Below are 25252 nucleotides of genomic sequence, written 5' to 3'. Positions count from 1 at the left end.
AAAACGAGACGAGCTGGCCCTTTAACCCCGTTTCCCATGATGCACCGCTGCACGGTTCACACATGTGAGTGAGTTGTCAGAAAGAAAACTAGCAAAGATGCAGAACGGTAATGTGAACGGAGAAGAGGATGAAGAGTATCAGCTCTTCCTCTCTCAGCACAGTCCCGCTTTAAAGGCGGCGAAAATCCCTCCGCTTTACTGGAAGAGTCTGCATTTAAAACTTGCCAATGAGGTAAATACACGGCCATCACTGCTGGGCCAGTTTGACAGTGTCTGGAAATAATCTTACTTTTGTGCCATTATTATTATTATTTTTTCTTTAAAAAATAGTCCGACTTACTGGTCTTTGTATAAAACCAGGTACTCCAGTGTTGATTGAACTAGTATGGACAGGTAGATTTATCGACTCGTTTTCTCTTGTAGGTGTTTGATGCTGGTGAGGTTTTCGGGATAATGCAGGTGGAAGAAGAGGACGAGGATGAAGGGAATGAACAGAGAGTCAATCCTGGAGATGAAGTGGCTTATAAAGTGATTGTGACCAGAGAGAGTGGCCTGCAGGCTGCTGATCACACCAGGTGAGGGCAGCAGTGAGCCATTAGTCCAGCAGTCAAGTGATCTTATAGGAAACATAGTAAGTTTGTAATGATAAAAGAGTAAAAAAAAATACCTATCTGATGGCACATAGCACTATGTGGTATTAATGATGATTACTGTTTTTTATATATATAAAAAAAAATCCAAGTGTAAATCCAGTTATTACCATAGTATATGTTAAAATATATGTAATTTCTGTCTCTTTCTGGCTTTTAGTGTGTTTCTTGTAGATCACGCATGGACGTATAGGGTGGAAAGCGCCCGGCAGCAGCTGCTGGAGATTCCTGGCCTGCTGATCCGGATGGCCAGTCTGATGGGTTTGCCTTTTCATGGAGAGGCTCCTGATCCAGACATCGTGGATCTGGTCCTGGACAGCATGTGGAAATACAATCAAACCTATCAGCTTTCCCAGGGGGTAAGAGAAGGAGAAAATCACATTAAAGGAATAGTTCAACCCAAAAACGATTATTAGCTGGAAATGTACTCATTGTCAGGCCATCCAAGATGTAAATGAGTTTGTTTCTTCATCAGAACACATGTGCAAAAATATTGCATGACATCTCTCACAAGTGGACGCTAGGAATGGGTGCCGTCAGAATGAGAGTCTAAACATCTGATAACAACATCATCCACAAGTAATCCACAAAACTCCAGTTCAGAAATTAACGTCTTGTGAAGTGAAAAGCTGCGTGTTTGTAATGAACAGATTTATCCAGACATTTCTAACTTCAAACCATTGCTTCCATCTAAAATATAAAAAATCCAGAGTGTATTATCTATAATGTTGCTGTCTCCAGTGAAAAAGTAATCTCATCTATAATAGGACAGAAATATGCACATATTCAGCACTGTTTATAAGCGAAAACAGTCCAAAACATTTCTCAACAAATATATAGATGGATTTTGATGTGAGGGAACAACAGGGGTGACTTTTTTTTTTCCACAAGAGGAAGTGTTATTGGATTATGTTTATGTTGTATGATAAAATGATATTTTAGCCCAAAGCAATGGTTTCAAATTAAAATGCTGTAACAATGCTTTTGTTTCTTACAAACACACACTGGAGTCGTGTGGATTATTGTGGTGCTTTAGATTTTTTGTCAGCTTCAGGCTTTCATTCTTACGGCACCCATTCACTGCAGAGGATTCATTTGTGAGCAAGTGATGTAATGCCAATTTTCTTCAAATCTGTTCTGACGAAGAAACTCATCTACATCTTGTATGATATGAGGCTGAGTGCATTTTCAGCAAATTATCATCTTTGGGTGAACTAATCCTTTAATCTGTCAGTGTGCATTCTGAGATATGATGTTGCTGCTGAATTTGGTTTGATGAAAATTACGATGTTCCAGTCTGCAGAAGAAAAGGTGCCTGTGTGGTACATCATGGATGAATTCGGATCTCGGGTTCAACACTCTTCCCAGCCAACTTGCTGTATGGCTCCTCTGTTCTACGCCCCACAACAGATCGCTTACTCAGTGCTGTGGCCACTGCAAGACCTGGAGAATGGAGGTATGCACACATGAAAACATGTGTAACAGAGCAAGAAGTCATTTTCAGTGCACCACTGCTTTCAGGTACATTTTAATATAAATTTAATGTTGTGAAAAGACAGATGAATGTATTTAAATGTATAAATGTATTTTCCAAAATACATTTGACATTTATGACATATAGTGTGAAATGTTTTTTTTTTTTTTTAATGAATCAGTCAAACTTGCTGCCCTCCAAAACAAAATCCTGAATCCAAAACATATGGTGTCTGAATCACCCAAATCAGTCAGACAACTATCAATTCATACTAAATACTCTCACTGAACTGCAACACACACACACACACACAAAAAACAAAAACAACCAAAATACAACTTGTACAAAATAGTATTTTTATTGCTTAGCAAGTTGTTTGGCAGCTCCAGGATCATGAAGATCCCAGGAGAATGATCAAGTAGATGCAGAGAGCTAGTATACGACCACAACATTGTCAGTATTAAGGAAGATGGGACATGTTTATATAACACAGATTCATGCAATAACATACAGGATGTCCTAGGCATCCAGTCAAAGTTTTCAGAGGTCAAACATTAGCCTATATCTGTATTATGAGAAATAGAGACAAGTGAGACTTGTGTTTTGAGTATTGTTGTATTTAATATACCATCTGAATAACTGAATGCTTTAATTTACATCTGTATCGTCCAAAAACCAATTCAAGATCAGGAAATTTATACGCTCATGTTGACGAATTAGCCGAATCAGATCTTTAGCTGTGTTTTTTCTACAATTTGTAGAGACTGAGAATGAAAAACCAAACAGAGTTTTGTCTTTCTATCGCTTTAATTCTCTGCAGAGAATGATCTGGTTTTCACACGGCTTGAGTCTCTGTGCAAAGAGATAACACACAGACTCACAGCTCACCTTTTATAGTATGTAAAAAGATATATTGAAGGACAGATTAGGACCTTTGAGCCATTCATGTTGCTCAGTGCACATCACCCCATAACACAGGCACATCTCATGCACATTACATTGTAGATGTCTGGTTACTCTCAAAACTGCCCATCCCTGGTAAACAGTTTCCCCTTAAATGTTGTTTTGTGCAACCTAAAGCAGTTGCTTGCACAAGTTAAATAAAATAACTCAATGTCCCTATGGACTATATATACTACCTTATTCATTTTATGTTAAAAAGATACTTAAATGAGATTAATGCAATCAATGCAAGATTAACAAAACAAAAAAAATTCCATAACACGGCACACACAAATGTCCCCTATTTCCCACTGCACATTGTTGCTTTTCGGATAAGGTCACTTATTTGAGGCCTTTACTTTATTTGGGATCCATACTGGGCCCTCCTCTGTGCCATTCCCCTAATCTTCACTTATCGGTGAATACTACTCTTGCTATATTAACGGTACAACAGATCAAATACTGTATATGGCATTAAAAATCGAACAATCCTTCATTTCCAAGTCCTCTTCCAAAGCAGCAGACAGAACACAGGCTGTGTTGCCTGCATATTTCCTTAAATAGGTTATATTATATTCTAACCAGCCCTGTTCTCTAGTGGCGACAAATCTGTTGTACTGATATTGATATTTTATTTGATTTGGTAATGATGTTCTTAGTTTTAAAGGTGAAACCACTGTTTTGTCTCATATTTTTGATTGATGCAGAATCAAATCCACGTCAGAAGGTTGGATTGTAGGAATATGCAAATTTATTCAGAAAAGTTTGAAGATCAGAACCTGTAAATCATAACTTGAACTTGAAACATCGAATTTTAATAATCACCTTTGAAGCCAGAGAATACAAAACAACTGTTACTTTAGTTTTAATAACAATCCATTTATGATGGATTGAACACAAACTACAATGAATAAAAACTATGTGGAATGAATAAGTATACCATCTGAAAAGAATAAAAACTTTCATAAAGTTTTGAGTCCGAGTCTTTAAAGTTTAAGGTTAGAGGTGCCCCCTGTCTATAGTGAAGTTGAAAAAGGGGAAATTTTAAGAGAGTGAGGAGAAGAAGAGTAAAGAAAAAGTAAAAGGGTGCAAGTCATAACCTCTTTTATACCCCTGCAAGATACAAAGAAGATTGTGTTTAACAAAGAAATCTACATTGCAATCAGGGGCAGAAGGGCTATTTCTAAATTTAAACACCCAAAACTCAGTATCGACCAAGTATACCGTGACCTTTAAAATAAGATTAGATTGTGGTTTTTCACCCCCTTCATCTACTGCAATGCTGGCAGTTACTCTTTAAAGTCTTAAAGAGTCTCTATTAAAGTCTTAATCTTTTAAGCTTCTTATATAAAGCAGACTTGGCTTAATATTCAATTATATTATAATGTTTAAAAAATAATTTTTTACAAATAAAATATATTCCACATTGGAATGAAAGCTTAAATGAAATACTCAGTTGAAAAGAAAAGAAGTGAGAGTAGTGAAAAGAAAAGAAGTGAGAGTAGTGAAAAGAAAAGAAGTGAGAGTAGTGAAAAGAAAAGAAGTGAGAGTAGTGAAAAGTGAGTTGTGTTTCATAATAGGCAAGCATGGTGGTTACAGATATAATATTGAATTATGCAACACTTTAATATTTGATTACAAATCTGCCTGCATTATTTTGGAATGATCTAATGTATTTTGGTAAGGTAAGGCACTCTCTGTGCCATTTAGAAAGTGGTTTGAAGGGGATTTTGGTGTTGTATTCAAGCAAGTGATCAAAAGGTTTCAAAAGGGGAGTCTGTTTTTTAGCTTTTAAGTCTTGGGAAGGGAATCACCCACATTTGTCTTGAGTCATTATTCTTCATGTGGTAGGTGGAATGTGCCATCAAAAACTGTCAACCTGTTAAACTGTCAACAGACTGTTGAAGTACCACACTGTAAAACTGTTGACAAACTGCTTCGATTTCTATGCTGGTATTGCATATGATATCTTTCATCCAATCTAATCCTAAATAAGTTTTATCATGTCCCTTAAACCAGTCCATTTTCTAATGTTTTCTGTCTATTGCATTGCTTAAATCATCTATAGCTATAGCATCCAGTTTTGATAATGTTGATTTCTCTCCTTGATAGGTCATATCATATCTCAATTTACTGTTTTCTTCTGTACAGGTAGGCCCGTGAAATTATTTCCTGTTTCGATCTACCAGCCTTAGAATTCCTCCTGGTCCATATGTCTTCTCATACCTCTTTTCCATACCACTGTCTTATCTTTACTGCTTAAGATCAATTTGCACCTATTTCAGCAAGAAATTAAGTTTGTTTGTTTACTTGCATTTGCGCTGAAAAGTGGAGTGGGAGATTTCCTTTGTTGCCTCGTCTCAGGGAATCCCCGCGCCTCGGATTGGATGCAGATCTGACGTCTTTTGGGAAAACCCTCCTGGTGATTGGTTGGTTGTCTGGTTACGTAGAACTTTGAAGAGTTTCGGATGGTTTCGCTGTCACAAAGTTTCAACGGAGTGGTTTTGAGTTCTGGATGGCAAGAAAGCTAGCAGCGTTGGAGTTGGTAGTTCCAGCCATGACGAAGAAGGAAGAGCAGCGCAGTGCACCGCATTTATGCGACACGACAAGAGACCAGACAAGACCAGACTAGACGCGCTGAATTAGTTCAAGCATTGGGGTTTTATCGAGGCAGATTTGGTCCATCCCACGATTTGTGATCTTCCAATGGGATGCCGTTGCAGAGCTTAGACACGCCCCGTACTGTTTCTTGATTAAACATCATGTGACATCTTCATGCGAGATGGAACTTTGGGTTAATACCTTTATAAAGTGTCATTATATGGACACAATACAAAATCTGGACATTTCATTCGCTTCAAGTTTAAGCAAATAACAAGCTTTCGTTCAATACTAAGCGTTCCCTATCTTACACACATTTAATAACACTATCTGTTAAAGTTATAAAAACCATACATAAAACATTGGTTAAACTTGTACCGATTACCTTGAGCACATCAAACATATATAAAGACATAAAACATTATTTGTGAATATAGTTAAACCTTCAGATTTCTTAATGGTTGTCCTTTTGAGAAAGTTTGTTGAAAAGTTCAGTTCGTAGAAAGATTTTCAAGCAAGCAGGAAGCAGAGTCATGGGATGGGTCCTGTATTGTTCCTTTGTTTTGAGGTCCATGAATTATTAACTATTCCTGTGGCGTCTCCATATACATTGTGATGTGATGCTTCAGTGTACACAGGGCCTTTATATCTTGAGAAAAGAGTTCATGTCATAGACTCGTTTAATTGGAAAATAACACAGCTGACAGGAAACAAACCCAGATGTTGATGTCACATGTTTAGCTCAAGATTAGTTTTCTCGATTTTGCAACAGACTTGTTCTCTTTTGTATGATCACATTATCACTTCACTTAATGTCGACATATGTCGTTTTTAGCAGTTCTCCTTGACAGGAAATGGGTCCAGACAATCTTAAGTATTGTTCCTCTTCAGCCAATCATTAACTTAGTTCTGATCGCAGATGGGATTAAGTAGGCTCTTATAATTCCTTTGACGAAGTAGCCGATACTGCATTTATTGGTGTGGCTGTTCACCGAGGTCCTACACCACCTCTCCTAAATGTCCAAGGTAGCGGGACTATTCCCGTGGTCCAGTAACACAGAACTACAGACATTTGATTAATGGTTATTGATGCAGAATCTAATCCAAGCCAGACGGTGGAGGTAGAATAATATGCAAATTTATTCAGAAAAATCTAGAAAAATTAAACTACAAAAAATACCTTGGAAACTAAAGTATATAAAGTATCATAACCAGCTTCAAATATAGAAAATACAAATCCACTGTTAATATAGTTTTAACTATTTCATTTGCGACGGATTGTGCCCATCTATTATTAATAAAAATGAGAAACATCAGAATTGTGAAATTTAAACTCGCATTTAAACTTGCAAAATAGTTGCAATTTCCTTCTTATGTTGCGAAATAAAAAACAGAATTGTGAGATATAACCATAGAATTGCAAAAGGAAAACTCAAAATTGTGAAAGTAAGATTTCTGAGTTCATATTTCCCAATTCAACCTTGTTTTATTGTTCTATTATTAATAAAAATGACAACTGTATCCAAAAAGGTATCCAAACTATAAAAAATACAAAGTATCTAAAAATACACAGTTAGAAATAAATACAATGTACATGTTCGGCCTCATGTAGCCAGACTATTAATTGCACATTTAGAAAAACTCATTAAATGTAATCATCAATAAATTGACATATTAAACTATACCTATATGCAAAGCATTATCATGATTGAGGTTAAAGGCATACAGCATATGATTACTAATATTGTATGGCTGCAGGGAAGGTCTGCAAAAGATTATGATTAAAATCTGTTGTTTAAGGTAAAGTACATTTAAAAACATTGATTCTCAAAATTCGATTCACCAGTTATATAATCCTGTCCTTCTGAACAGCTTTTAATTAACTCTTAGCCGTCTTTTCCTGTTAATCCATATATTGCTTCATCATAAATGATCAAACTTTGTATATAGATGCCTTCATTATCTTTTTTTCCTTTCTATGCCTAGCCTTTTCATATACAATTTTCTTTTTAGAAAGTGAAGTGACATTCAGCCAAGTATGGTGACCCATACTCAGAATTTGTGCTCTGCATTTAACCCATCCGAAATGCACACACACAGAGCTGTGAACACACACCCGGAGCAGTGGGCAGCCATTTATGCTGCGGCGCCCGGGGAGCAGTTGGGGGTTCAATGCCTTGCTCAAGGGCACCTAAGTCGTGGTATTGAAGGTGGAGAGAGAACTGTACATGCACTCCCCCCACCCACAATTCCTGCCGGCCCGGGACTCGAACGCACAACCTTTCGATTGGGAGTCCGACTCTCTAACCATTAGGCCATGACTTCCCCCAAGCTTAAAGTTTCTCTCATTTGATTCTATATATATTGAAAATATATATTACATGTATTATTTTTATCAGTGTAAAAAGCAGTGATCTTTGTGGAAACACATTTTCAGCATTCTTTGAATAGAAAGTTTGAAATTAATTTCAAAAAGAAATCTTTTGTAACAGTATACGTTTCTTTATTTAATGCATTCTAGAAGAATAAAATTATTAATTTATTTAAAAAAGAATGTGAACCCACACTTTAGAAGATTAGTGTACATTACAGGCTTTCAGTGATAGGTTTATGCTTGAATAATAAATTTGTCTGTTTTTAAATGATACAGTGAATAAGAAAAGATCTCTTTTGATCATTTTTGTCAAGTTTGAAGTGAAGATCTACAATTTATTTCTTACGTCTTCAACTGGAAGATAACTTTTTAATCACTGCATGCTTTAAGGAGCATATAGTACACTTCATTCTTTTTATGTCTTAAATGGCAAGATCAAATAGATACTATCTATCTGTTCTTAACACTCCCACAGGGAACAAAGAGGAATACACCACAGGCCACGCCCCCCCAGGAAACAAATGTTTCACATGTCTGTGCATGATGATGCAAGACACATCAAAGATTCTCCATTAGACAGGTGTTAATATCAGATGTTAACAGCACCTTTATAACTTGATAATCTGCAGTCTCTAGGAATCAAGGTCTTACACCCCACAGGAAACAAAGGAGGTTATCGTTCACACCAACTTGCAAGTCATTTACTGCTTGGCTACTTGTCACGTAGCAGTTAGTGTGTTCATTTGATCCTGAGAAGTCCTTATCCCTGTGAAACTTGGCATATGAAATTCTAGTCAGAAATAAATACTGATAATTACCACTGTTGATCTGAAATTAAGCTTTGTCCCGGTTATGGTTGAATCACAGGACCGGATACCAGTTGCCTTGCCAAAAACTCTTTGTTATATGTATCAGGCATAGGAGAGAAACTTGTCTTCGTGCCAGCTGTATGTGTCTCTGGGGCATTAACCGTGAGCATAGCCTTATATACCACTGACTAAAGGATTTGCAATTCCTTACAAGGTAAAGAAACATGTTGGCTTGTTTAAAATAGAATGTATACTTCATGCTTTCATCAGTTGATATATATGCATCACAAAACATAGATCAGCAGAAAAACAAGCCACAGTATGCATGGTGGAAACACGTTACATGTACACACATTCCTGCATGTACACACATTCTTGTATGGCCAAAATGATCTCCTCTCCTTGTGTCTGCCATATGATCCTAACATGTTCGTGCAGAACCAAGGCCATGAAGTATATATAACTTCCTCATGCACTTAATACATTATACATCCAATTATGAATATACATAATATTGAAATTATAAATTTCCGGTCCACACCACTAAGCAAGATCAAATAGTTTGTAATATTATAACAGGGAGATCTTCATAATAGTGTAGTAAAATCCTGATTTAGCCAGATGAGAAAAATGATATCAAAGATAATTTTACTGTTTAAGGAATAAAATTTTTATAAAATAAGAATTCAATACATTTCTTAATAAAACTGAGAATACTGAGAATGATAACAATGGAAATGTTGTTAATTATCTGGTTATGGTGTTTAAAAGAGAACATAATCAGTAGGGTCCTGAAAACTGCAGAATGCTGAATGTCGAACTCTAGTGAACTATTTACATTTTTATAAGTGCATCTACAAGCCCGAGATATAGAGAGGAAGTCTGTTGAACTTATATATTGCTCACCACCCTACATAGGTCATCCAACATACAATAACATGAAAGCTTGTTTTAAACATTTATATCTCCTGATATTCTGAGGAAAAAAAACATCAGAATTGTGAAATTTAAACTCACATTTAAACTTGCGAAAAAGTTGCAATTTCCTTTTTATTCTGTGGCGAAATAAAAAACAGAATTGTTAGATATAACCACAGAATTGCAAAAGGTAAACTCAAAATTGTAGAGTCAGAATTCTGAGTTAATATTTATTTCCCAAATCAGACTTGTTTTCTCTGAATTGTGAAATATAAACCCAGAATTGTGAGGGAAAAAATGCCAGGATTGTATGTGAAAATGTCACAATTACTTTTATTACAGGTGAAGGTGACCTTGATAATTTGCAGCAGATCTGAGCAAATAGTTTATTGTGGTTTGATATGAGATATGTTTGATATGAGAGCATTAACCTTATGTCTGCAAAAACACAATTGTGAATGTCAAATATGATACAGTAGGCTTTATAAGGTTCATGTAATGCTCGTCATGCATATGAAAATGTCAAAGTTTTCACATTTCTGTTTGAAAGTACATTGATTAATGATTCTTTAAGCACTATATATAGTAGTAATATTTGGTAATGAATGTTAGTTAAAGTGGTTTTATTCAAATGTATGTTTTTGATTTAATGAGACATTTAACCATTTATCAGATGAGGTGTCACGTGATTTTGCATATGGAGAGACAGACTCTTTGGTGAGGAGATGCCGTCTGTTAGCATGGCTTCCTGATGACCTTGAGGATGTGAGCGATGACGTCCAAGAACCATCTGACCTTTACTATGAAGTGAGTGAATTTAATTATCCTTAAAATATTGTCTGCTTTGGAAATATTTGTCTATGTGGAGTCTTAATGGCTGTTGGGATGTATTAAACTGCCTGGGTGCTTTTTGTGGACAACATTTTGATTCAATTAAATCATTAAGTGCCATTTTCTCTCTACACCACTGCACTTTTCCAGACAATTCTGCAGGAGAACAAAGAGAAGCTTCCTATAGACATCCAGCTTTACTGTGTACCAGATGGAAAAGTGCTGAAGTAAGTAATTGGGCCCTATTTTAATGATCTAAACACAAAGTGTAAAGCGCACGGCGCAGGTGCACGCAGTGCGTGTCCAAATCCACTTTTGCTATTTTAACGACGGAAAAATGGTTGGCGCCCCCGGGCACATGGTCTAAACGTGTTGTCCTTATTCTCTTAATGAGTAATGGGTGTTTTTTGAGCGTAACGTGCAATAAACCAATCAGAGTCTCATCTTCCATTCCTCAGTTGCGCTCGTGGCATGACGGATTTGCTATTTACATGGCAAGCGCAAAGACAGAATGCATCTCCGAGATGAAACGGAGCTGTTCGTGTGCGAGCAAATAGATCTAATTCTGATACATGCGATGACTATCCATTAGGACATGTAGGCATTTTTATATATATTTAATTAGCCTACAAAAAATTCTTATTAATTGCAATCCTTTAATTGTTAGTATTTGGCATGTTTGTCCCTGTGTTTAATAAGCAGCGTGTACGCGCGTTGTGGACCCGCCTATACTAACACGCTCTTTAAATAACAAAGAAAAAACATTGCCAGACTTTAGACTAGGTTTGAGTTGGTCTATAGCGCAGTCTACTTTCAGCTCCTTAAAATAGCATTGCACCAGCAATGTGCCTGAACACACCTCTTTTTTAGACCAGCACACCCATGGGCGCACAAATAGGCGCAAATGCATTTGCTAATTAAACGACGTGGCGCTGGACGGGAAAATGCTGGCCTGAAACTAGCAAACACACTTGCGCTGCACTGTGTTCTTTGCAACTTTTAAACTTTTTTTCTTCTTAAAGTCAACCTTTAAAAAAGTTTTGTTTCCACGTCAGAAGTCCAAGCGTCTAAACATTTTTTTTATTCACAATTTAATAATTAATCATTCATATTTCAATCATTTTAATCATTCATGTTTCAAGTTATGTTTTGTATAATAATGTTAGTTTGATTTATTTTCCATAAATCAATATTTTTTCTGTATAAAAGATTTTTATTAAATTTTTATAAAGCAAATTTATTCAGAGAAGTTTAGAGAACAGAAACTACAAATCATAACTTGGAAATGAAACCCTTAATTATAATAATAACCTTTGAAACCAGAAAATGCAGATCAACTGTTAGTATAATTTTAGTAACAATCCATTTATGATGGATTGAACCCATCTACAATTAATAAAAATGAATAAGGTGTAATGAATAATTATCCCACCTGAATTGAAAATCTGAATTGAATAAAAACCTTAATAAAAAGTTCTGAGTCTAAGATTTAAGGTTTAAGGTGTAACAAGCTAATCTACCGACTGAAGCCAAAATGTTTCACGAGCGTGAAGAGGAGAGAAGAGAAGAGTGAATAAAGGGGGGTTCGAGACACCTCATTTTATACTCCTGCAAACACACAAAGAACAAAGAATTATATGTTCAGAAAAGACGCTGTCGTCAGCGAAACAGGAAAAGGGCTATTTCTAAATCAGACATAGCAAGTTCCCAATTCAATAACAGCTAAGCATTCTGGTCTGCACTGCAGTTTCTCACCCCTTCCCCACCCTTTAGGGACACAAAATAATATATATGTACTGACAGAAGTTTTAGGAAAAACAGTACAATCTTTGAGCTCTCTGTATAAAACAGTCTCGACTTAATACCCAGTTAATCATACTGTTAATAACATTGTTAATTTGTTAATATTTTAATTATATGCAGGAATATTTCAGTAAACCTTTCACAATGCATAAGATAAATCTGAATATGTAAATTCTTAAGTCGATTCACCAATAGGGAGCGACCAACAATAAACAGTGGAGAAACTTTGAGTATCTCCAGCTCTCAAGCCCCCAGAAATCACAAACAACTAAACAAATTGTTAAATGGCTTGACTGCCTTTTTATTTTCGACCTAATCAGGGGTTAACAGTGATATAAAATAAGACAAAAAGAAACATTACCATAGGAGGAAGGGTTGAATAAAAGAAAACCAAAATACATCTACCTAAAAGGTGGATGAACACTAACTTACCTATACAGTAAAAAAAAAGAGCAAAACAAAAAACATATATAACTCCCCTAACTCCCTAACCATTAAACAGGAGAAAAGATATGGGTACCCTCCACCCTGTGTTACCCAAAAACTCTTAACTGAGCATTTAATAAAATAAAAAAAAGAATCATCAACTCAAGAAACACATTGAGACAAAGCAACAAATAGCGCTACACGCTCTTGGGTTTGGAGAGCGGAACAACCCCAAACTCTGTGATGTCTGAACACGCACCAATCAGGGCTTGAACTGATAGATAGATAGATAGAATAGAATAGAATAGAATATCTGGGGTAGAGCCAAGCTGTCCTGCCAATTTTAGAGGCTAAAGAGCAGATGGAAAATGCTTATACTCATACATATTCTTGACAAAGTGTATAGATGTCAGCTAGAATAGTTCATGGATATAAATGGTTACACACATTATATAGAGAAACACTCTGAAAGTTCAACAGAACAACATTTGTTTCATTTGTTAAGAGAAACGTGATGATCTTGTGCTGAAGTGATGAACTGAGACCTCTTTGTATTGCACTGTCATGAGGAGATTATAAAGACTGGAATCAAATGGTAATAAGCTGTAGTGGCCTGAATTATATGTATTGTTTATGGAAACCTATATAAAAAGAGTATTGCAAAGACAGACTGGTCAAAATCTCTCTAATCAAGTCTCTCGGCTCTATTATCTCTGATAATAAAGTCTGGATTCTGGTATCAAAACCTTAAGCCTTTGAGAGTGATTTCTCACAGAAGCCAACACATTACTTTTTAAATCATTCCAATTTATATTTCTTACATGGTGGGTGATTGAAACAGGTGGAAAGTGCATTAAGCTTTTGTTAATCACTGTGTGTGTGTGTATTCACTTGGTATTCACATTTCCTATGTATACAATTCAGGGTCTACACTGAGATGAAGCAGGTTTTAGACCATCTGAAACATCCACGTTTCCAGTTCACCGAAAACGAGGAAGAAGCTGACATAATCTGGGCCTTCTCCCATATACGAGATTATCAGTGAGCATGTTTTTGCTTATGTACACTTGAGTCCTATTATTCTTGTTTTACTTAAGTGATTTTGTTTGCTCAACTGATTCATTTACTCTTAGAAAACTAAGTGAGGCACATCCTCATGTCCTACTCAACCAGTTCCCCTGTGAGACAGTGCTGACCACTAAAGACTGCCTGGCATCTGTGGCACGGAGAGCCAGGGGAGGTCAGGGGGCCCCATGGCTCCCCAAAACCTTTAATCTACAGACTGAGCTCCCTCAGTTCATCAGACATTACCTAAGGAGACAGGAGAGGTGAGCATCTGTCTGATAATAGTGCTGAAAAAAAAGAATATGTAATGGACTGTGGTTAAAGTTTTTCACTTTGTTATCTGACTAAAGATGCTCGGTTGAAACATACTTTATTGGAGAACTTAAGGGAATCATGGAAACAAAGTAAACAAAAAATTGCGCACACATTTATAATAAAAAATGACATGATTACATGATAGCATTGACTTCTTAATCCTAAAACAGATCTAGTTATAACATACATTTGTTCTGCTTCCTTCTGTGGATGATGTTAGATGTACTTTTGACCTTCCTAAACATGCAATGTACATTTCAAAATTTCGTATTTCAACATATGCATCAAATATAAAACGGGAAGGAACTCTATCCACAGTGTACTTCTTATTTCTGCTCAGATCTCAGTGGTATGTGAGTTTCCAGTGTAATATTTTGCCATTGTGAACTGAGGTGGTTGCATTCTCTTCCTGCCCTATCTCTAATAACAACTAGTTATGATAATATAATATGTTATATAAAATCTTAACTATAGTAAATGTTGCATTTTCATATATTATATTTAAACAGAACTTTTTATAAAGGATTTTCAGGAACTTTAGGATGGAGGTGGGATTAATTTTCTCACAATTTCTGTTTTTATTAAATTTTAAAAGAAGACATTTCACACTCCATCAAGAAATTTCCATCACTGGATGCTAAGCAAATGAACATTTTACACCGAATACACGAAACAGTCTGATTAATCCGGCAGTCTGCATAAAAGATGACTGTAAAGCAAGATCTGAAATATTAAGCTTTGGCATTATCCCTAATATTTTTGTACCCTATGATTAAGGTGGCAGTACCTCTTTTTTTCCAGGATGTCCTGGCTTGTATTTTTATATTGCCTAAAATGTCTGGTTTTAGCTCTGTTTTCTTAAATTTGGCTTTGTTTTCTTATTGTTTTTATACTTTCTGAAGGTAATGATGAAAAAGTAGTTTAACAAAAGCATGCAGCCATTATTTGTCACATATCTAGAAAAGTTCAGCATTTTTGCCCTTGTGCTCTCAGTTGCCACTCGCTCAGAAAACAAGATGAAGATGCACATTCTGTGTTCAAGCTTCTTCAGAGATTTATTGGTATTTATTAGTACAAGGAGTCAGAGTTGCGGTCATTTGAAGACAATTTACTGAAGGAAATAGTTTGCATACTTTCCTCAGCAGAAGTCAGCTTCAGCACTCTGTAGACTGTTCATAGACAACTCTGCATACACACTCAATACAGCAGTAATTATACTCTAAAAGAGGGTCAGTAACTACTTCATTACTTAAGGTAAAAAGGTTTCTTATTTTTTAATGATAGAAAGTCATAGAGTGATGGAAGAGATCCATATGTGGATCCCATCCTGGCTGCCGTTACTAATGTCCCTGGCCACCAGTCGTGCACAGACAGATACAAACAAACATACATAGAAAAAAACACTTAGCTACTTCAAGGTTGAGTAGCAAGGCTCTTACTCTTATTGGGTACTATTCCCAAAACAGACAGATACTGGGTGCGGTTCCTCAGAGAGAGAAGTCTAGGCAATAATCAACGTTTATTGTTTAATGTTTGAAAAAGTAAAAGCCCAAATATGAGTTGACCACGTATACTTGAGACACTTGTTTTCCCCTGGGACCAAGGCTTGTTAAGAGGGTCCTGGGAAGTACAACATTTGTGTTTACCATGGTATGGATCTTCTGAAACAAGGAAATGTCACATTCTAGTAAGGCTTAGAGTACTAATGTTGATTAAGGTTATAACTAATAAGTCAAACGTCATTCAATCAATTATATCCAATTGGTTAAATACTAATACTAATAACTATTAAATATGTATTTGAAGATATATATTGAAAGCATATTAGTGTAAGTGGCTGTGGATTTTACAATCTACCCCTTCAAGGTAAAGAATTTTCAGGGATACAGAGTACCAAGTCTCCTGACATGGATGAGGAGGGAAAAAAGTGGTACACACAATACACACAGACAGTACTTTGCTATTTAATTGAGAACTGAAAGCAGGTTTTTATTCCCACTGTACATATTCAATCAATAAAGCTGTGCATGAAGATGGAATCAACAGAGAAATCTACAGAGCTTCCTTTGCAAACCATGCCAGTTTTTGGTGACCTTTTTCTGGATTCCTGTTAATGGGGATTGATTTAGAGAGTGCATCTCATTTATTGGATCTATTGGATTTGATACAACAGAAAACAAAACACAGCAATGAACTAATCGAGTGAGCCACTGATTCAGTGACCCATTCATAAAGACAGTCACTTGCTTCATTTCTGAACTAATCAGCTGTTTGAATTATTAAATGATTTGCTCATTAAGGCCCCATTTACACCTGGTATTAATATGGATTTTGGATCAGATCACAAATAGACGAGGGAGTCACATTCCCATTCACATCTGGTGTTTTAATGGCCACTTTCAAACACTTCTGTCCTGAATTCTTTTGAGGGGAGGATCTATGGGCTGGTGTATGTGGGTTTTTTCTGATATTTCGATCTAATATTTTGAAATAATACATATATGAGCATGAACATATGTTTTATTTTCACAAAGCTATTTTTAAAACGTTTACTGCATAGATAAAAATTTCTGCTGCACATATTAGTCAAAATTGTGCTGAGAGAAAAAATATTAGTCACCTATAAGTTATCAGCAAATCCTTAAATTTAACATGTATTCAGAACAGAATAAGTTAAAAATTAGAAAAAAATATGAATAGCTGTAAAATAGTACAAAATTATACATGCATTTATAAAGTGAAAAATTATGATGCCTTCCATTATAAACAACATAGCCCTGTATATGCCTAAATCCCACTTTAGATGCAGATTCTGAAAACAATGCTATGGCCACATTGTGTTGCTTTAAAAGTTGTTATAAATTGTTCTAGAATCAGATTTATATTTCTGAAGCTACTGTTTTGAAATGTCTGTTCAATGCTTTCCCATTTAACACAGTGACTTTAAATCATCTTTTGGGGGTTAATTTATTAGCCTAAATTGAATGGTGATTAATGGTGCTAATAATTAGATTCTTGACAGCTTTATTTTTCAATGATCATTTCAGAGGGCTGGAAAACCACTGGATTTGCAAACCTTGGAATCTGGCCCGCGGTTTGGACACACACATCACAAACAACCTCAGCTACATAATCAGACAGCGAGAGAGCACCCCAAAGGTATACATGCAGACACAATACTGCCACGTATCCTTCTTCCTGCACTGCAGTCTGTGTAAAGTACGGCTCGTCACAAAAATATGGTTGACAGATCCATAACCTAGCAACTTCCAAAACTGTTTTATGAAGTCTGTTGAAAGTGTGTTGGTTTATTCCAATTCTGAGAGAAATCACTCTCAAGGTCTTGAGCTTTTGATGCCAGAAGACTTCATTATCATTGGCAATGAAGCAGAGTATCTGTCGGGTTGTGTCTGCACACTCTTTATACAGTTTTTCCACAAGGTCTGTTTAATACATTTCATACACAGTCCTTCTACTCCTTTATAATAATCACATTTTACTCTCCTGCAGTCCTCCATACAAATTGGAAACAAATAATCATAATGGTAGAATAACTTGATTACTGTCCTGCAGGCCTCCTTTCATACAAGAAACACAATCATAATAGTAGATTACAATCATGACTAAATTTACATTGATTATACTTGATTATTTCATATTTTGATTAATAAATATCTTCTACAAATTCTTCATCAGAACAGATTTGGGTGCTGTCAGAATGAGTTCAAACATCTGATAAAAACATCACAATAATCCACATCTTGTGGAGTGAAAAGCTGCGTGTTTGTAAAAAAACACCCATCATTAAGAATTTTTTTTCTTAAAATTGGTACTTCCTCTATCCATAATATTGCTTTCTCCAGTGAAAAAAAAACATCTAGTCTGAATCAGTTGATAAATATGCACATATCAAACACTGTTTACAAGTAAAAACAGTCCAAAACAGTTCTAAACATATATTGGTGGATTTTGATGCTATTTTTAAACACTTAAGGAACTGTGATTATGGTACTTTGGCCAGAACCAGTGGTTAAAAGAAAAAAGCCTATGGATTAGTTTCTTATAAGCACAAGACATTAATTGTTGGATTGGATTCATATCTTTGTCGATGTCTGCCTTCTCATGTTAATTTTGGTCTTTGACATCATTATTTTTGCTTTAGTTTTCTCACCTCATCTGTACTTTCTTGTGCCCTTTTAGTAACATTTCTATCAAGATGGAAACATTTATGAACTTCACTCTTTTTTTCACAAACATTTTTTATTAATCTATATTTTAAAGCAAAATAAGTCAAATACATAGTAACTTTTAAACCAAGCCAAGAACATCCAAGCATTTCTTCAAGTGAACAGCTCTTCTTACAGCATGTTTAAAGTATTTCTTATGACATTTTATGTCACATCAAAGTGGCATCGGTCTTTACAAATCTTATTTTGCAGTGTTGCCATGCTTTCCTATTAAAGTATCTTCTTGGATTTAGTATATGCATTTTGGAATATTTTTGTCTAACATATGTTTAAACAATTGTAGAAGTAGTTTGTTTATGAAAACCAGGAGCATGTTGATGGTGACAGGGACTGATTTAAGGTGATTTCTAATTGAGAACAGTGAATGGTGTTGGGGATGTTGAAAGTAAAAGATTATTTAACCGCAGTCAGGTCATATGAAATATATGTCCCTGGGGAACCCTTTGGTTCCTGGAAATGGTTAATAAAAGGTTATTTTAAAAACAGACCAACTAGCGAAACTCTACTATTAGAAAAAAGGCTAAGAGAAGTGATATTTAATTGTGGAAAGCAGGACAGGTGAAATTTTTTTTTTAAATGGCCTACATGATCATTGGTCATTAAAACTGTCACACATCTTAGTTTATCGCAATTCTCTTATAATAAATTAAGCATTACAATTCACAATTAATCTATTATTTACATTGTGTCTGCACTTTGTTTGTTATAATGAGAGGGAACTTGGCACTGAACAAAACTCTGGTGTTTTGAGCTGTGAGTGGATTCTGTGTAACTGAATCATCTCTGGCTGGACATTGTATTCATGAAAACAACAAATGTATCTGTGATTGGCCACAATGATCAATGCTGCAAAAACACATTGTAAATAGAAACAAATGACCAGTTGATATAATGATACACTGCAGTTTTTAAGGAGAAAATGCAAGTCTGTTGACTGATCAATTTCCAAATTGTTTTTCATTCAGCATATTAAAAAACATCAGACAGATAAGTAAACAATACTAAAAACCTGATCTTTAATACTTTACTGTTATTTTGATAAATCCTTGCTGAATAATAAAAACATTTATAATGTTACAAAAGATTTCAAATAAATGCTGTTCTTATGAAAAAGTCACAGTTTCCACAAAATTATAAAGCAGCACCACTGTTTTTAACATTGATAATGTTATATTATTTCTTAATTTTTCCGTTCCGTCAGATACTTCTCAGTCCCCTCGCATGGCAGTGGAAATAGAAAGGAACACAAAATCTCTGTCCACAAACTTCTTCACAGTATCAGCTTTTGTACATTGCCAAGGGGGTGGTGTATTGCCCGACCAATAAGGATTATACATTACATCACTTGACTTTATATTAGGGATGCACCGGTTGACCGGCCATAAATCGGAACTGGACGGTTTTTGCTGAAAATACGCGATCGACAATCGGACGTTTTTTGGTCTTGTGTATGTAATAATCATTTCCATAAATCATTTGAGAATAGAATAAGCCATTTGAGGTTAAGGATTGAGTTTAACTAAGACACATGTTCTTTCCCTGGATGTATATAGTTTCTGTTTTTTTTTTTTTTTTTTTTTTTTTTTAATAAAAAATTATAAAAGAGGAAAAGAAATTATATTTTGAAACAATCGAACAAACCTACAGTACAAGTCATACTTAAAACACAGCAAGTAAATGTTCATACCTGCATTTGTTAAAACACTCTGTGATCGTAATGAGCATTATGTAAACTGAAATATATTGTGTTGTGATTGTACTGAGAGGAAGATCAAAATAAACACAAAATAGCAACAACAAAAAAAAGAAAAAGAAAGAAAACAGTTTAAATTGTATTGATATTTCACATTATTACTGTGACTGGTAATGTATGTGTCTGAAGTGTGTTGTTGCTATATATGCTGTTGTGGAAAAAAAATCTATTTAATGATCTTACATGGTCAGAGACAGCCTTTTAAAATTGTTATTCTTGCAAGAAGGTCAAACAGTACAGCAGAGAGTCCTGCCAAATGTGTGACAAGTGAGCATGCTTCTCTGATTTGGCCCATTGTTTTCACAAGCAGTCTCCTTAATTTTGCCATATAGTTAAAAAAAGCGAAATAAACACTTAATATGATTAATTTGTCACGGAGCATCCTCCCAGCTTTCTGATATTATCCTGTTTTCCTCAGCAAGCGAGAACAAGCACGTCATTGTGACATTTTCTCATAACAGATCTTTCAGTTTTGTATCTCATATAACAATACATCAGAAGAAGAAACCGCAGTGGAATACATAGTAAATACGAATACGCTTCTAAATATGAATACTCTGAGAATTTTCCTTCTACAATGTCTATGCAAAATAGCAAAAGCATTCACACCAGATTTCATTAGATGTTCCTTCACACCCATCAGGACTTAACCTGTATGTGTCTCTTTCAGGTGGTGAGTAAGTACTTGGAGGACCCTGTGCTGTTTCTCAGAGAGGAGGTGGGCATGGTGAAGTTTGACATCCGCTACATGGTGCTCCTGCGCTCTGTGGAACCTCTGCGTCTTTATGCATATGATGTCTTCTGGCTGCGTTTTGCAAACAAGTAAACCTTATCTAAATCCTGTAGACTTACCCAAAAACCCTTTATCCTGAACAAACAATATCAAGGAGTTAAAATTAGCATTAGCTATAAACTCTATATGCTGCACATCAGTTACAGGCTTTGTATTGTAACTATGTTTGCTTCTATGGTCCCTGTTAAATAAACTTTAAATAAAATAAAATGTCATGCAGTGATATACTTGGTCACAGTTGACATTTTTTTTAAACAGTGGGGATCCAGGTCAGCTAAAGTTAGGGAGATAACAGTAATGAATATCCTGATGCTAACCATGTTTTGTTATATAAATAAAGTTTACTGCTGACAGGAATTTACCTTGTGAAAGAATAAAGGGATTGGGATATATGAATTTTTTTTTTATAATTGTTCTCCAACACTGAGACCTAACACTTGGCAGTTGTCATCATATTAGCAAACTTGTTCCTATGCTTTTACATCGAGCCTATAATACCATGTCTGCAACTCTGCATACCTCTCTGCAATAAGATGTTTGTCTTTCTTTCCAGACCTTTCTCGTTGGATCACTTTGATGACTATCAGAAGCACTACACTGTGATGAACTACGCTGCTGATGTGCAGCTCAAACAGGTATAAAAACTCTGCTCAGTCTGTATGTTTGGCTCTGTAGAGTTGATCTCGGGTCACTGATGGTTTTGTTTCCGGTCAGATTCACTATGATGAATTTATCCCCATGTTTGAGAGCCAGTATCCGCAGTATCCATGGAAACAGGTTGAGGTATGGCTTTATGCACTTCATTTTCAGTCTGTCCATCTACACTACAGCATACAGCAAATTTCCCCCTTTTCCAAAAAGTATTCAGCTGTGTATAGCATCAGTATTCCTGTACAGATTTTCAAAAGTCTTCTCGCCTTAGGTATCACATTTTTATTTTTCAGTTTATTTTCAAAATGTATCATGCTTTTTTCACACAAAAAAAATATTAAGCAGCACAGCTGTTTACAATATTCATAATAAGAAATATTTCTTGATCTCCAAATCATCATATTAGAGTGAATTCTGAAGAATCACGTGAAATTGAAGACTGGAGTAATGGCTGTTGAAAATTCAGCTTTACCATCACAGGAATAAATTGCATCATTAAATGTAATAAAATGGAAAATAGTTATTTTAAAATGTAATAATATTTTAGAATATTACAATTTTTGCTGTGTGGTAGAAATTCCCCATGCACCTGACTTAAGTTCAACTGGGGGCATCACCTGGCGCCCCTCTACTGACATCTCGCCCTTTTTGAACACTATCACTTCCACTGTACCTGCTGCACAGCAGTAACCAGACAGACTCCAGGCAATGCCCTTAAGTATGCTTTAATCATGGGGACCTCATACCAATCACAGAGAATCCCCTAGCAACAAGGATACAACACTTTATATTAGAAAAGTACTTAGCAAAGGTAACATCATGTCACATTACATATTCTCCTATAATCTGCTTGGTTTACTTATATGGCAAATCACAAGATTACTATTTTCAGACAGACATCTAGCTTAGTCTCCCCTTTGTCCATATTTCCTTATTGCAACACTCCCAAAGGTTAGAACTTTTCTGTTCTCTAAAACTTTCTTAAAGGTTAGGCTTGCAAAAAAGTTATTTGTGCAAGTCATTAAATGTGTTTTCTATTTGTCAGATTCTGCTTGTGCACTTGAACAACTTGTGTTAAAGGACATTGTGTGATGAAAGTATGATGTGCTGAGATTTGAACCTTACTCTTGTTTCACGCTGTTTGATTGCCAAATGCAGTCAGTTATGCTTATTCAGCTATTATTTTCCAGACATTTCCATTGCCTCACATCCTAAGATACTGTATAAAAGTGCTACCCAAGGCACAATAAAGTTAGAATGAATAGAGCTTAGAATGAACTGCACCACTTGTGTGTCTCATTCTTTGCTCCCTGGTACCAGCTTTCCTCTGCTCAGATAACCCAACCTGAACTAAAATTATATTCAATTTATTCTTACACTATTAATTTCCATTAGACTTTTTGTAACTATGTCCTGAATTGATGACTTGTGCAGCTGAATCTTGAATTTCACTTATGAAAGGAAATGTAAAACATTAGACCAACCAATGATGAACCAGTTCTTTATCATCTCATGAAGCTTAATTTGGCAAGCATGTTATAGTCAGAGCACAACACAGTGTTACAATTGTTGACAATGGAAGAACAATAAGAAAACCAACATGGACAACCGTCAGGATAAAGAAGAGAAGTAAGGATGTGTGTTTGAAGACTAGAGAAACCAAAAAAGTGGAAGAAGCAGAAAAGGCCAAGGACTGATGAAAAAAGGTCCACTGCTGTGTCATTTTAATTGCACTGATATATTCATTGACATAAATACTTAGTTTTGAGAGATGAACTGGGAATTTTGAGTAGGTTACAGGCTTTTGGAGATAATCCATTGTGTTGTGCTGTTTCTATAAATACTTTTGAGAGATGAACTGGTTTGCAGATGTTAAGGATGAATCAATACATGTACCAGAGCAGCTGAGGAAAACTTAAAATTGTAATCTTATAATAACCCTTTTTTATATTAAAGGTTAAACAAAACTAAGCTAAATCTCACCATGCACACCCATGATCCTCCTGCATAAGTTTCCTCAGAGTCGGGTGTCACTGTATAGTATCACAGTATGTGAAAGTATCCATTTACACATGTCCCAGACCTCAAAAGTTGTCACTTGTTGTTATTGCTTAACCTGTACACATACAAACAGAGAAACATCTATGGTTAGCACCCTCACTGTAATCTAAAAAGCTTCACTATGTGTTGTCTTTTTAAATGTTGTTTGTTTCAGTCGGATATCTTTAAAGCATTTTCAGAGCTCTTCCAAGCAGCTTCCTGCCGCCCTGCTCCATATGGGATCTGTGCATACCCCTCCTCCAGAGCCATATACGCCATTGACCTCATGCTCAAATGGGACCAGACGACAGAAGGTATATTCTGTAGATGGTCAAATCACACTCTCTCTAATAGCCATGCTACATTAATTCAGAAACTTAGAATACATTTTACTTAGATTTTTGTTTTGGAGAGAAGTAAAAAAAAACTTTTCATCTCAAAATTCTGACTTAATCTTCTGATATTAACTCACAATTGCTAGAGAAAAAAGTCAGAATTGTGAAAGAAAATTGCCAATTGTCTTTTTTTCTGTAGCGATAAAAAAAACTAAGTGAGAATTATTTATTTTAAACTAAGAATTCAAAGAAAAAAGTCGGAATTCCGAAGATGTAAACTCAGAATTGTGAAGGGTAAAAGTCAGAAATCTGATTTTATATCTTGCTGTTCTGACTTTTTTTCTCTGAATTTTATATCTCAAATGATGAGGAAATCTTTTTTAATTGTGAGAAAAAAATTCACAATTACCTTTTATTTTTTTATTTTTTTATCAGTGGCAGAGTGGTTTACTTACCAGCTAAAATGAATAACATCCATTAAACTTCATAAATGTAATAGTTCAATACTTTTTCTTTTCTTTTCAGGAGAGCGTGTGATGCAGCCTCAAATACTGGAGGTGAATTTTTGCCCAGACTGTGAGCGGGCCTGTCGTTATCATCCCAAGTTTTATGACCACATGTTCCAAACACTGTTCCTGGATCAGAAAGAACAGTGTCCTGTCACTCAAATTTTATGACCAACTTGCACTTAAATAAAGATGACTAAAACCCCTTTAACAGTTTTTGTCCCTTTTTTTCTACATGCATCAATTACAATGATGAATCACTTACAGCTTTATTTAATGAAGGATGTGTAAATTTTACTTTTTAAGTGGCTGATGCAGTGAGACCCAAGCAAACAAAGTGTTTCAATAAAATTTTAGTTTATTTTAATACAAATTCTTAACTGATTAGGTGAGTTATATATAGGCAGGTGTTGGGAACTCAGATACGAAGACCAGGAGACTCTTGGGTAATCTTCAACAGGATTCTTTATTTAGAACGCTCTGCACGGCGCTGCAGTCATCAAAAGTCTAACTTGTCCTTAAGACATTGTAGTTTTTATACATTCAAGTGGGAGGGATCCATACAGTAGAGGTGGAGACTAATTAAAGCATGCAAATGCAATCAGGAAAATGCCAGACACAATTTTCCCAGCCTTGATCTCATCAGCATAACAGTGTCATTCAAATGCATAGGTGCTAATTCAATCAGTCTGGCAAGACTGGTGAGGAAGAGCACAAAG

The 25252-nt window shown here is 35.5% G+C and overlaps 1 protein-coding gene across 1 annotated transcript; it reads left to right on the top strand.

Annotated features, from left to right (window-relative positions):
* The first annotated feature begins 20 nt into the window (after positions 1–20).
* On the top strand, positions 21–24744 carry ttll12 (tubulin tyrosine ligase-like family, member 12). Its single transcript, XM_059504930.1, has 14 exons — positions 21–232; positions 424–575; positions 811–1009; positions 1947–2106; positions 10442–10575; positions 10750–10826; positions 13753–13869; positions 13962–14156; positions 17256–17367; positions 20879–21030; positions 21555–21636; positions 21716–21784; positions 23868–24006; positions 24553–24744. Exons 1-14 carry the CDS (start codon positions 98–100, stop codon positions 24702–24704), a joined length of 1875 nt encoding a protein of 624 aa, XP_059360913.1. The 5' UTR covers positions 21–97; the 3' UTR covers positions 24705–24744.
* Positions 24745–25252: the final 508 nt, after the last annotated feature.

Source organism: Carassius carassius, chromosome 22, assembly GCF_963082965.1.
Source record: "Carassius carassius chromosome 22, fCarCar2.1, whole genome shotgun sequence".
Lineage (NCBI taxonomy): Eukaryota > Metazoa > Chordata > Actinopteri > Cypriniformes > Cyprinidae > Carassius > Carassius carassius.
Note: the sequence above shows the minus strand (reverse complement) of the source record. Positions and strands in the feature narration are given on the sequence as shown.

Coding starts and splice junctions, on each gene's coding strand:
- ttll12 (XM_059504930.1), top strand. CDS start 98: ATGCAGAACGGTAATGTGAACGGAGAAGAGGATGAAGAGTATCAGCTC. Junction 2,107..10,441: donor GCAAGACCTGGAGAATGGAG/GTATGCACACAT, acceptor ACCATTTATCAG/ATGAGGTGTCACGTGATTTT. Junction 24,007..24,552: donor ATGGGACCAGACGACAGAAG/GTATATTCTGTA, acceptor TTTTCTTTTCAG/GAGAGCGTGTGATGCAGCCT.